General features: G+C 40.7%; 1 protein-coding gene across 3 annotated transcripts in view; it reads right to left on the reverse strand.

The window, feature by feature from the left end:
• MAST4 (microtubule associated serine/threonine kinase family member 4) overlaps positions 1 to 14,505 on the reverse strand; it is a 611,596-nt gene that overhangs the window by 44,302 nt on the left and 552,789 nt on the right. For all 3 annotated transcript variants that reach the window (XM_068990601.1, XM_068990599.1, XM_068990600.1), the window contains 4 exons: positions 14,388 to 14,489; positions 11,838 to 11,970; positions 7,870 to 7,937; positions 5,168 to 5,253 (listed from right to left, as the gene is read on the reverse strand). In XM_068990601.1, the coding sequence (XP_068846702.1) occupies positions 5,168 to 5,253; positions 7,870 to 7,937; positions 11,838 to 11,970; positions 14,388 to 14,489 (389 nt within the window). The remainder of the gene's footprint in view (positions 1 to 5,167; positions 5,254 to 7,869; positions 7,938 to 11,837; positions 11,971 to 14,387; positions 14,490 to 14,505) is intronic.

Consider the following 14,505-nt stretch of genomic DNA (forward strand, 5'->3'; position numbering starts at 1 on the left):
TTCTAAATGTTAAGAAAATGATACAAATCTAGACACAGATTGCTTTCAGTTTTTGCTTCACCTATAAAGAAGCTAAAGATGGGCAACAAACAACATAAAACAGTCAGCGCTATGTATCCCTGTATTCTGTATATCCTTAGACTCAACCAACTGAGGACTGAAAACATTAAAAAAAATTCCAGGAACTCGATAAAGCAAAACTTGAATTTGCTACACTGACAACTATTTACAAAGCATTCACATTGTACTGAGCTTCCCTGGTGGCTCAGCTGGTAAAGAATCTGCCTGCAATGTGGGAGACTTGGGTTCGATCCCTGGGTTGGGAAGATCCCCTGGAGAAGGGAAAGGCTACCCACTCCAGTATTCTGGCCTGGAGAATTCCATTGACTGTTCCATAGCGTTGCAAAGAGACACAACTGAGCGACCTTCACTATATTGTATTAGGTATTATAAGCAGTCTACGGGCGATTTAAACTATACGAGAGAATGCCATTTTATTTAAGAGACTTGAGCATCTGTGGATTTTAGTATCCAAGGGAGGTAATACCAAAGAATGACTATGTAACTAAGGTTTATATTAGCTGTCTTACAAAGGTCTTACAAAGACTGGTCAATTTACATATATTTAAGTTAAAATGTTTAAAGTACATATCATTTTTTGGCCATTTCCTACTTTGACTAACTTTTTCATTAACCAACTTAACTCATTCTTTCTGAATCAAACACTTTGACCAATTCCCCCCTTTTTCCGATTACTAATTGGATAGAGTAGAACAAAAGATCCAAAAACACTTGCGCTTCTCCTAATCAGAAGCTGATAGAAGAACAGACGTACTCAAAGGGAGCACAGACAAGAACGTGGCCTCGGCTTAGATATGAGACAAGCACTGGCAGATGTTGTCATGAAGAGGGATTTCTGCGATACAAAATCTGCTTCTTACAATAAGTCTCAGAACTGAAAATGTTAAAAAGAAAAAGCCAGTATCTTTATATAAGCACTTGCCCATTCTTGAGAGTCAACTGGAGTATAGCTCAGTTACTATCTCTTCTTTCAGTGTTTAATATGAAGTAGGTTTAGTGCTAGGATCTCCAGACCTATGACGTTGAGAATTTTACTTTTAGACTATCAGTAGGTTGCCATTTTTTTCCCTTGTTATATCTTTCTTTTCTTTTTTGGCCATGCCACAAGGCATGTGGGATCTTAGCTCCCTGACCAGGGATTGAACTCATACCCTCTGCTATGGAAGCACAGAACTCTAACCACTGGACTGCCAGGGAATCCCCTAGGTCACCATTTTGATTTTCAACCAAGCACCACCATTTCTTACATAAATAACTGCAAAAAAATTCAGTATGTGTGAAGACAACAGGAAGTGGAGGAAAAAAGAATAGGATTGCACGTGACTTTATGAAAGAACAAAAGAGAAAGAAGCCTCAGGCTCAATTTGACCAGCACTTACACTAGGTACAGTGTTAATAAAGGCCTTCAATCTTTGTCCTCAGATTTTCAGTTCGTAAAATTTGATTTGATTTTCTGCTTCCCCTTGCTATTTTATTTAAAACAGTCAGGTAATCCTCAGGAATTAATTGAAATTAATTTCAGTTGAAATTAATCCTATAGGTAGCCTGAGATACCATTTCCTCAGGACAAACATATCTCGTTCAAGTTGCAAAAGTCAACTTAGACTTAATTAGAATCCCCTGCAGCTGGGCTTGTTTGGTTTATGTTCTTACATTTCGGTACTGCTTTGGGAATATTATTTCTAATGCTGAAATTCGTTTTTTTAGTAGTAAGTGTACTCTCACATACTCCTTTCCTCCCTTCCTGTAAGTCAGTGTTCAAAATCTACTCAAGTCAGCAGAGAGAGAGAGGAGAGAGAGGGAGGGAGGGAGGGAGAGGCTGAAAAAGAGAGAGAAATAGAGACAAACAGCAGTGGGACAGACAGACATCTAACACTGCGAGGCAGAGTTGCAAACCGCCCAAGTCTAGTTATAAAACTAGGCTGAACTGATTTGGCTCCCATTTCTCTGCTTTCTGTCCCCAAGGGCTGCTTTCTTTGAAAAGGCCTCTGTGTCTCTTTTCCTATACTGACCCCTCTGTGAAACAGGAAGCCTCAAGGATGGGAGGTGATGCGTCGGGAGGGGCAAGCCGCTGAGCCAAGCATCACTCCACTCAAGCAGAACTGAGGTGAGGGCGGGGAGGAGCAGAATGGCAAGCAGGCAGGATCTAGAGCAGAATGAATCAGTCCTGTGGGGAGCGTGAATGTCTCATGCATATACAGTTACTCATGAATCTGAGAGCCTGATACACGAATCCCCGTGGGCAGAGCCTCACGTGGGAAGGAGAGCGCATGTGTTGTCCAGACGCTGAGAGAAAAAGCTATCAAGAAGGGGCATCTGTCAGCTTGCACACCTGGTCTCGCAGGTAAATGACACTGCCTTTTGAGGGTGAAAAAAAGAAAGGGCAGCAAGGCAAGAAAGGAGTGTGAAGTGGAGAAGAGCTGTGCCTCTCAGATCCAGTATACTTATTTTATTTTTCAGTTTACTTACTTTAAAAAATTTTAGATTAGTTTTATTCTTTCACTTAGAAAACACTCAAAATTGTTATCTAAAAATTTACGTGGAGGGAATTTCCCGGCCGTCCAGTGATTAAGACTTTATGCTCTTACTGCCAAGGGCCCAGGTTTGATTCCTGGTCAAGGAACTAGGCTCTCACAAGCCTTGTGGCCAAAAATATTTAAAATTAAATAAATAAAAACAAAATCTTGGTGGATGTACTCAATGGAAGAAGGATTTCTATACCCCAATTGAGATGACTAAAAGTTATAAACAAAATATAAAGGAGACAAGAACTCTGCTTGCAGTCAGTATATGTGTGACCAGGCCTGGAAGCCTCTTTCCCCACATCAAAACCTCAAAGGGTCTTGTGAGAAGAGGATATACATAAAGAGACTAGTCCAATGCCTGGCACACAGTAGGTGTTCACTTCCTACAAAGTGCCAAGTTTGGCTTGAAGGAAGTTTCCACTTCCAGGGAGGGATCTGAAACCTGCTAACAGAGAAGGAAATTCAGTGCTTATCAAATTGGTAAAATGCTTCAGGCCATGTGAAAGTGAAAGCGTTAGTCGCTCAATCTTGTCTGACTCTTTCCGACCCCATGGACCGTAGCCCGCCAGGCTCCTCTGTCCATTGGATTCTCCAGGCAGGAATACTACAATGGGTAGCCATTCTCTTCTCCAGGGGATCTTCCTGACCTAGGGACCGAACCTGGGTCTCCTGTATTGCAGGCAGATTCTTTACCATCTGAGCCAACAGGGAAGCCCCTTCCTGCCATGAACTGTCACTAAGTAGGGATGTTGAGAAAATCCTGACCTGTTACAGCTCTCTCTAAGGAAAGGGTTAGTTTCCAGCATAACCAGTTTTTGAAAGTCAAAGAACAGGTCACTGATGTGAGCAGGGGATTCGGCTACAGGGATGCCCAAGAGAGCCTTGAACAGCTTCAATTCATGGCCCACAAGGGATCCATCTGTTCAGCCAGTTCACAGAAGCCCACCATAGCATCCTGATCAGGTGGGCCAATGGGTGTGGCTCAATTCAAACTTTAAGTTCAAAATAATTAAATCTTAGAGGAAATCTGTCGGAAACATAGTGAGAGATTAACTTGGAGAAAAGCAAAAGAGAAAAAAAAAGTTTGGCTGATCAGCAGAGGCTCCCGCAGGCAGCTTGTAAGCCCATTAATGACTTGGCCTGCGTCCTGGGTGTTTACGGATTCACAGCTTGTTTAACTTCTTGTATATTCCCAACCATTCCCCAAAGTGTGATATACCTCATTTACTATACAGTGGTTTAATTGCACTACAAATGAGTTTACTCAACCAATTAGAATTCCATATACAGCTAAGATATTTGCTCAAATTTTATAAAAGTGCTTCACCGACAATCCTATGCCAGAATTTCACTTCCAATAAAATCAAGCAGTGGTCATACCCACAGATCCCTTAAATCAAAGTTCAGTCTTCTTTCTAATCAAAGAAGAAATCCTCAGAGGATCCCCAGAATGAAAATGGACTAAAAGCCAACAATATATAAACAAAACCCACAAACAACCACATGCTAAAAATGATCTTCTTAGGCAGAAGAGTTTCAGTGAGGTCCTTGAAAAAAATAAAACAGTGCAAAAAAAAAAACAAACATCGGAAAGCATTTATAAGCCATATCAGGAAGTATGCCATTTGACATAATCCTGGAAACAAATCAGTGGAGCATAGAAAGAACTCACAAATATTTAAGTTCTTCACTAAGTTAATGGTGTGGAAAATATTAGAGGTGAAAAAAACTGTAAGAAGAAACATCCCTTGTGGCATAACAAAAATCGTTTCTATCTCATCTGCTCGTGTATGTGATAAATGGCAATAAATGTCTATGGGATGGTTTATTGCCCTCCACCTACAGATGGAATTGAGATTAATACTTAATTAAACTAGAGTTCTGGGCTGTCTAAAGTGGATCAGGACACAGTTTGTGTATGAATTATCCTTCCAAATTATTAGTAACTCAAGAAGGATCTTGTCAGTATTGACCTTAAGCCATGAGAAAGAAACTCTGTGTCTATAAAACTGAGTCAAGGAAGAGGCACCACTAACATGATCAGACGATAACATACAGGCCAATTGAAAAAAAAAATTCTGGTGTAACAGAAAGACACAGAATTGTATTACTTTATATTTTCAATCAGCCTTCTTATTTAAGTTCTTCTCTTCCAATGCTGACTGCTGGTCAGGCAGGAAATATTGGCTAATTCTCAAGAAGAAATGCTATAAATGAATTTATATATATTCAAATATATATATATATACATAAATATACAGCCAGATCTACATATCTACACAGAAACAGGCATATGCAAAAATGTTCCCTTACTTTAGAAATGTTTGCTTTCTAAAGTCTTTCTCTCCAACTCTCTACAATAATTCCCACCCATGTCACTGGAAATATTTTCTGATGAGGTATCCAATGAAAAATGATTTGGGCTTCACCTTATACCCATCAATGAAGGAGCAGTGATCTGAAAACTAAAGTCCCCAACAATATCTATTTGGCATAAGATCAATGTGAAGAATATATTTCTTAGGTGTGTTAAAACACCATAGTTTTCTTGAATTACTCACCCATAGGCTCCGTTGCTGATCAATTTAATCGTTTCAAAATCACTTTCCCGGGGTTTCCTTCGAAGTTTCAGGGAAGCATTAGAGCTCTTGGAGACAAAATATAGATGTTAAAAAAAACAGCGCAGAATTTAAGAAAATGATTTTAGCAGCAAAATAACTAATATCTGAATTAGATGCTCTCTTGTTTAATATGTTAAAGTTTAGTGTTACAGCCAAAGGAACCTGGGGGACAACTTTAAAGATCAGTCTTCCAGAGCAGCGCTGATAAACTATTCCTCAGGACAGTGTGGTTCAGTGTCACCGAAGTGAACCTCATCTCCGGGAGACAGAGGCACCAAGGTTTTGAAAATTTCTGATTTTAATTTACCTCTGTAAAGTATTCAGGTGAACCTCATCCTAGTCTGTTAAAGTCTTTAAAGTCATCTTAAAGTTTTAAGATGTTAAGTCCAATATGCCAAAGCTTAATTCTGCTTTTAGTCAATCAGAATAGAATGGGCCGGAGTGGCTCTATGCAGGCTAGTGGATCATGTGACTTCTCGGCCCCTGACCCAAAGCATGTCTATCTCACTCCTATGGCAACCTTTCCTATCTGGAGAAGGCAGCTGGCAATGACTGGGATGGCCAAGAAGAGCATGCCTGTCTTTCTTTACTCCCATTCACTGTAAGTCTTACCATGGTTTAGATACCAATTTTCAAAAAGACAGCCCTTTTAAAAGTTCAGCTCAAAGAATAAACGGTGTTTTGTTTTTCTACAAAATCGTCTCACGCTCCATGTATCTTCGCACTGAGAGGGAGTTAACAGTCATTTTGCTTCCTCTGCAGAGACCAGAATCCCCTCCTCATAATTTTGGAAGAACCTCCATGACTCTGAGGAATCCTGCCCCACTCAGAGATGGCACCCGCTGACCTGCTGCCCACCATCCTTGGAAGACTTAGACTGACCTCCCCACCTTCCTCAACCCGGGGTTCTCTCACCATCCAGGATGACTTCAGCATCTACACAGAGAGCTCACCAAACAACCTGGTCCGGGCCTACCTGGCCTCCTCATCTCAAACAGCTCCCTTCTCTACTTCTCCCTGGCCTCTGGCCACAGGACCTGGGTCTACTCATCCCTGCCAGCACTCTACCTCAGGAAACATAATCCAAGGCTGGGACCACTTACTTGTTCAGCCACCCCACTCTGACTGCTCTCCACAGCTCGGGCTGCAAAGACCCTGAACCAATCTCTTGTCTCATTAATTCTTCCTCACCTACTCCCGTGCTGCTGCTGCTAAGTCGCTTCAGTCGTGTTGGACTCTCTGCGACCCCACAGACGGCAGCCCAACAGGCTCCGCCGTCCCTGGGATTCTCCTGGCAAGAACACTGGAATGGGTTGCCCTTTCCTTCTCCAGTGCATGAAAGTGAAGTCGCTCAGTTGTGTCCGACTCGCAGTGACCCCATGGACTGCAGCCCACCAGGCTCCTCCTTCCATGGGAGTTTCCAGGCAAGAGTACTGGAGCCTACTCCCGTGAATGACTCCCTAGCCACCTAGACCATCCTCCAGAAACTCTCCCTTTGAGGGCTGGAAGATCCCGCACCTTACACACAACTGCCTGCTAGATGGCTCAAAGGAACTTCAGCTTTAGTGCATTCAAAATTCTGGCAGTTATAATGAAACTAATTAAAAAGGTGCCTTTATTTAGCATTCATAACATGATGCTGTCCTAACCATTTCACACAGACTACCTCAGTTAATTTTTCATATATATTTTACAGATGAGGAAACTGAGGTATAGAGAGATTCCCACAGCTAGTGAGAAGTGAAGGCAGGCTTGAAATCTAGCAACCTGATTCCAGAGTCTGGGCTTTCCATCCCCCAGGCTACACAGCTGCCCCTCTCTCCTAACCACCCCTGACACTTGAGGGTGGCCCATCCTGGTTCCTCTTCTGCTGTTCACAAATAGGAAAGATGGCATCAGCACGAGGACCTCTCACCGGTGCCACTGCTGCAGCCTTTTACATGGCTTCCCCAGGGTTCCCCCTGCCTGCTCCCTTCACCCCATCTATTTCCTGCACTGTGATCAGTGTGACTTTCTTCCCGCTGTAACTACTAGGGTCATCTGCTTTCTACTCGTCCCCACCCCACCCCCCCCCACACACCTTTCCTCCACAGCACCACAGCTTCCCACTATTCCTCGAAAGAAATGATTTGACACAGATGAACTGCAAGGAGGTCTGTGTCCAGTTTTAAGCAGAGCTGGAGAGTTTTAACGTGAAGCTGAAGGCTACTCGGTCACCGCCACTCTAAAGCCCTCAGAAGCCCTCTCCTATCATGTGTCTCCTGATGTTTCCTTGGCCTGGAATGTTCCCTCTGCCCCTTCGCATCCTAGTAACTCCTCACATGTCAAGCATCCCTTCTTTAGGAGATCTTTCTGGACTGGCAAGATGAAGGTAAATCTCTTTATGTTATGTTCCAGGAACACGTGGCCCTTTTTCTTCATCGATCTCCTTCAAGTTTCTCATTTTGATCTTTTCGTGCGTGATTTCCTTGTATTAACTTGTTTCTCTTTGAAGAGAGGAGCTAAAGTTGTATACCTAGTGCCTTGCCTATAGAAGCACAATAAATATGTGTTGAACAAATAAAGTAATTAACACAGCCAAAATCTCCAGATGCTCATAAACAGAAAAACCAACACCATGCCTCATCAAGAAAGAGACTTACACTCACGGATTCATCTGTTTCTGGTGTTTCTGCTGTCCCGCTATCATAGTTTCCCAGTTGAGCCATTTCTAAATTGAAAAAAAAAAAAAAAAAAAAGGCAAGATTTAAGAGAAACAGGACTATTGCAATTGGACAAGAGAAAGACCCTGATGCTGGGAGGGACTGGGGGCAGGAGGAGAAGGGGACGACCGAGGAGGAGATGGCTGGATGGCATCACCGACTCGATGGACGTGAGTCCGAGTGAACTCCGGGAGTTGGTGATGGACAGGGAGGCCTGGCGTGCTGTGATTCGGGGGGTCGCAAAGAGTCGGACACGACTGAGCCACTGAACTGAACTGAACTATGCTATTAATAAAACCAAAGAAAAAATATTTTCTTCAATATTAAAAAAGGAAAACTTTACTCTATACTCCAAGAGACACATGGGGAAACCTTAAATCCAAAATGGCAAGAACTAACAACTGATGTTTTGAAACTGTTCATTACATGCCCTTTTCCCAAGAACCGCATTCCTTATGAACACTTAGACATAGTCCTACTCAGAAGTGGGCCTCTGCTCATGCTGGCAGGATTCACTAGCAGGTTGACACAATCACCACAGAGTGGGAGGGGTTTGGAGGGTTCAATGACTATGCCTATAAACAGATACTCAAGAGAGGCAAGTTTCCTAGGCTCTGATGGGCATCAGAGATGTACTGACTACAACTCAGAGACTGAGTCTCAAGTTGTGATGAGCCACCCTTTGCTCCATTCCTTCACATGCACCGAGAGCAAGCATTCCTAGTACAGAAGAATTTGCAATTTGTCAGAAAGGAAGCAACAGTAATTGTTAAGACGAGTTTGGAGTTGAAATGACTTGAGCTACCACCACTAAGAGCACTTCCTAGTGAGTTTTTAACCTTGGGCTCTTTCTCTGTAGGATGGAAACAATACTGTTTATCTCAGTTTTTTATGAGTATGACAAGTGACATGCATGTAAAGCTCTTAGCATGTTAACTAACAAAAATTAAGTGCTTACTGAATGTTGACTGTTATTTATTACTATTAATTATACCATGTAAAGTAGTCAGTTCTGGGCTGGATGCCACATGCTTGACACCAGTCTAAATTCCACCCTAGTGGTCTAGTTAAGAGACAAAGCATTTAATTGCTCAACCAATACTGGAATGCATCCCTGAGTTTATATAAGTAAATGAGACAACCTAACTCATTTAATGGTTTGTTTTGATTTTTATATTTAAGAAGAAAAAAATGAAACATGCTTTATTAAAAAAAAAAACATGAAATAATTTTCTCCAAAACTTTGATAGGGGGTTATCTCTAAGTGGCAGGACCACAAATAATTTGAATTTTCTAATTTTAAAAAAAGCAAGTGTAATAAAAGTTATAATATTTAGTTACATATTTTTGTGTGTATCTAATGTTATTTCTTATGCTCTCAGAATTTCATGTATTCACATTCTTATAATCATCCTTTTCTTGGGAGAGATTACACATCAAAGATATGAAGCAAAGCAACACTAGAGTGTTGCCTTTAAAGAAAAAGTAACTCCAGAAATTGAAATAACTGGAGATTGACACTATACCAGGTTACTTATAGGGGAAATCCAGGAATTAAAAGTGAGCTCAGTAAAAACTGTGTGCTTTCTTTGTGTCATTCAAATGAGTCAACATCCTATGTGGCTAGCACTGTGAATTTGTGGACTGGGAGTTAAATTATAATGTATTCAGTTGGAGGGGCTCAAAGTATACATTTGTGTGTCATGTTTGACTGTCTGAAATCCTATGGACTGTACGCCACCAGGCTCCTCTATCCATGGAATTCTCCAGGCAAGAATACTGGAGTGAGTAGCCATTCCCTTCTCCAGGGGATCTTCCCAACCCAGGGACTGAAACTGGGTCTCCTGCACTGCAGGCAGATTCTTTACCATCTGAATCACCAGGGAAGCCCCAAAACAGCAACAGCAGCTACCACTTATTAAGCATTATTATACATCTTGGGTGCAGAGGTGAACTCATATAATCCTAAACAACTGTATGAAGAGGTGCCATTATTCAGTTTTTCGGGAAAGCACTGAGGCACGAGGACACTCATCACAGCGTGATCAGGGTGATACACCTACAGTGCCGACACTCCGGGCAGTCCCATACAGACCCTCACTCCTAACCCTCAAAAGCCAAGCTTTAGGTCTGCCAGAGTCCCGGATGACAAGAAGGCAAACATACGTAGATCAGAGTTTGCAATAATCATGTTTCAAGTGATTATGGCAAATAGATTAAAAATTATCCTTGGATCTGAATCCAGAAAATTAAAAAGTTAAAAACACAACTAGTGATAAATTTGTATAACTAAACATGAAACTTGTCAAAAATCAGTGTTAAACATTTTTTAAGACTATAAAGGTATATAAATGGGCCTCAGATTATTCCCCTACCAAAGGTTCAGTCTATAGCGATATTTCCTGCCGGGTAAGAAAACTGTGAAGAGCTCACTCGGTCTACAATTCAAGGGCTGACACAATCTTAACTCTACCAGCGTGAAGACTCACTATAATGCACTCTGACAGCCTCCCCCACTCCAATTATTTTCATAAAAAAACAAATTAAAAGATGGTTCTGTTTTAAATAGAGTTGCTGCTAAATAACTATTATCTGGGAAATACATATTATTTGTAAGCAGTGGGTAGTAATGGAATGGAACCAAGAGTCAGCTTTTGAAGCAGGAAGCTAAGGCATCATTTTGTAATGCCTGAAGAGATTTTTAAAACTCATCTAAATACCATTAAACATCTGCCCTTTTTATTTCATTGATTTAAACCATTTCTGAAGACTCATGATTCAAAAAGGTAAAGATGGTAATTTAAAAGCCCTGGGGAAAAATCTCTCCCCAGGGAACTTTTCAGAAAAGCAGCCACCAGTCTCCGATAAGTGATGAATCTGTTGTGGTATTGCTTTCAGTACAGTATAAATTTATCTGGCATTATCTCCCCGTAATGCATGCATCATTTCACTGGAAGCAAAGATTCGATGGCCATACGAGCAGACAAAGCGGGGGAAATAGGAGAGCAGGCAGAGAGCAGCAGGTTCCCAGGCTGTAGATGGGAACATATCTGTGCCAACAGTTAGCATCATCACAAACAATTTAGCCAGATAAACACTGTTTGCAAAATCAATTTAATGAACCAGGAAGACAATTTTGAATAAAGGAGTCTATGATTGTTTTTGAGTCTTTTCAGGCAGTATATAACCTAAGTGTTTTAAATGACAATCCCAAACAATAATGAACAGGAAAAGGTGGTGACAGGGGTGGTTTGCCAGTATCAGATTTGGAAAAAAATAAAACACAACCCACTAACAGGGTGCCTCCCCTTCTCTGCATTTAATAGCACTAGACTTTCTTTTTTTTAATCAAGCAGAAATCCTTGCTTAAGTTCTAGAAACCCTCCTCTCTCCAACTGGCTCCCCAGTATATATATAATAATATATACATATTACTATTTTTCATACCTTTCTGAGACAGGTAAGTAAAAATAGATTTATGAACACTGCACCTTACTTAAAGTTAATCACCAGTGATTAGTTATCTTACTCCTCAGTTACATTGAAATGTCACTTTTAAATTAAATGTAATTAATTTCTTTACCAACATTTAAAAAATGTGCACCCCTGAGAAGAATCAAGTAGTGCTTTGCAGGAGAAAAAACACCCAGAGAAGATGGAAATCTAACTCTTCCTGGAAATAAGTTTCAGGCTGAGAAGCCTTCAGGGTTTCAAGGTCTCTTCCCCACTTTAGGTAAACACAAAATTCGATTTAGAGCTCTTTCTTTTGGATCACAATTGGCCCCCAGATTTGGCCTTTTCACCAGATAGAGTCAAAACATGAGAAAGGAAAGATTTGCCACTAAGTTCTTCAATGAGGGCATTATGCATATGCAGGTAAAAGGTCAACCCAACCAGGTACTACTCACCTTCCAGAGGATCTTTATTGAGGCCAAGCTGGCTAATGATGTACCTGGGAATGTCAGTTTTAATACCCTGTCCTTCTTTGGCATGGCCTTCTGCTGCTTCCAATAGGTAGTAAAATTCTTCAGGATCAAATTCCTAACAGAAGACAAACACAGATGTATACTTCTTTGAGCCAAAATTGTCTAATGGTTTATTACATAAACCCCATTCACGGTGAAATTGCTGGATACATATGGTTATAAGTTATTTATACTGAAAGAAGGCAAAATGATTACTTCATTTAAAAAAGCATATAATTTTCAGGTTATATTCAAAGACTAATCATATTGTAAGACATTTAAATACTTGGTAACCTAAAGATAATTTCCATTTCCAATTTCCTTATAAAGTGACTTTGAAGGTACCAGGCTTCACTTAAGCTATCTTTCCTACTGAAAATGAACAGGTCTGAATTTTTTATTGTGCCATTTTAGAAAAGCTTTAAAAATCCATGAATCTCTTCCAAAGAGATTCAGTTTCTCTCTCTGTACAAAGAACCTAAGAAGAAGCAATATGAGAATGCATTTTTCTGAAAAGTTTTGAAGGAAACTCCTTTAGTGTAGAGGTGTCCAAAAATATTAGAAATTAAAATATTAGAAAGAAAAATTACCACTTCTATCATTGAACTCGAAAATTATGGTATTAATATTCACATGATATGAACATTAAGAAAGAAAATTACAAAACTTGTATTTCCAGTTACCTCTTTGTAAAAATTTGGTAACATTCTCTTAAGTACTTTACGTTTGGCTGGCTGTTGCTTCTAAATGAAAAAGCACACTGCAAATGGAGGAAAGCCAAACCAACGTCCACACTCAGCACCCTTTACAGAAACCTAGAACCAGAGGCAAGGCAAGATTGGAACGACAGGCCTAAGATGAATGGCTGGGAGAAATATTCCCTAAAATTCTCAAACTCCAGTTTCATGTGAGCTTTAAACAGCTCAAAAAGTAGCTCACTTGTTTCTATCTTTGATAGGCCACGTGGACCTTTACTGCTTCTCTCCTGATTAAGATTGATTACTGTAAAAAAGTCATTTCCTCTTTGAAGGCAACATCTCTCTCTGCATGTCTGCTGCTGTCCAGAGAAGCAAATTTCAATGCTAAATGGTATTTCCCCCCAAACTGAACAACTGCAGGAAGTACAAGCCTGTGGTGCATAATTCAAAAGGTACAACACAAAAAGCAGGGAGAAAACCAGTTTTCCTTCTGCCGGTATCTGGCAGTCACATGGCTCTCCTCCCCAGAGGCATCCGGAGTATTTTGCTTTCCCTTTATTCTTCCAGAGACACTCAAATGCTGAGTGGTGCTTTTGCGTCTAGAGTCTAAGAGTCCCCGCATTGATGGAAAGACTTCCTCCACCATACGCCTACCTTTCTCCTCCAGACTTACCCTGTACCACATCTCACTATTATGCGCTGGTATAAGTTTATGAGGCTGTAAACATTTCGCTGGTATTAAAAAAACCACAAATCTTAATTATAATAAGAATAAAACCAAAATAATATCACCCAGTATGTATATATGTGTACATGTACAATTCTGAAAAGCTGTATTGTACGCAGTGTTATAAATATCAATACTCTAATGGCTTACGAACTTAAAAGTGAGTTTTGATACTACTTGAAGCCCCATGAAACTGTTCTTTTATTTGAACCCTCATCTTTGTTCATAGTGTTGACTGACATTTCAATAAAATAACATAAAGATTTTCAAACAGGAAAATAGTCACTGAATAAAGAAAGTATAATTGATAAAACAAACTAATTGTGGAAAGTCTGATTCCTTGAGGTCTGGATAAGGCCCTATTGTATTCTCCAAATGCGCTGCTGCTAAGCTCTTATTTCAAACATGCAACACTTCAAAAGTAAGAGTTACAACCACAGGTTACCATTTCTCCTAGCTCTGATTTCCCTTTCTCTGCATCTTGGCATCTCCAGAAAAGTGAGGCACAGTGAATGTCTTGAATGAGCCCGAACACAGAAATTATGCTGAGATAAAGTCAAGTGCATTATTTCATGATCAGGTTTTTAGGTTTGAGCAGAATGTGATAACGACCATCTCTTAATGCAACACAAGTCCTAGAATTTTACCGAAAACCAGAGAAAGAAAGCACAGATGCTGTCATCAACATTCATGAGTTGCTGTTCCTCTTGACCCTTTCTTGGGCTTTTCTGGTGGGCTTAGACTGTAAATAGTATGCCTGCAATGTGGGAGACGTGGGTTTGATCCCTGGGTGTGGAAGATCCCCTGGGTGTGGAAGATCCCCTGGAGAAGGAAGTGGCAACCCATTCTAGTATTTTTGCCTGGAAAATCCATGGAAGGAGGAGCCTGGCAGGCTACAGCCCATGGGGTCTCAAAGAGTCAGATATGACTGAGCGACTTCACTTTCTCTTTCTTGACTCTTTCCATTTAGCTCTGTCTCTGAAGCCAAATGCAACTGGAGCTTCTGGGTGGTCCCTGCTTTCCCACAGTTAACAATAAATAACAAAGTCACCTCGAGGGACAACTCACCAGGCACTCTAATAAGCGAGCAGGGCGGGCAATAACAATCAGGATCTTTCGAACTAGTTGTTTAATAAATGCCAGCTCTCCACTATCTGAACGATTGTGAGCCTATGAGGAAGCAATG

This window comes from Capricornis sumatraensis, chromosome 18, assembly GCF_032405125.1.
Source record: "Capricornis sumatraensis isolate serow.1 chromosome 18, serow.2, whole genome shotgun sequence".
Lineage (NCBI taxonomy): Eukaryota > Metazoa > Chordata > Mammalia > Artiodactyla > Bovidae > Capricornis > Capricornis sumatraensis.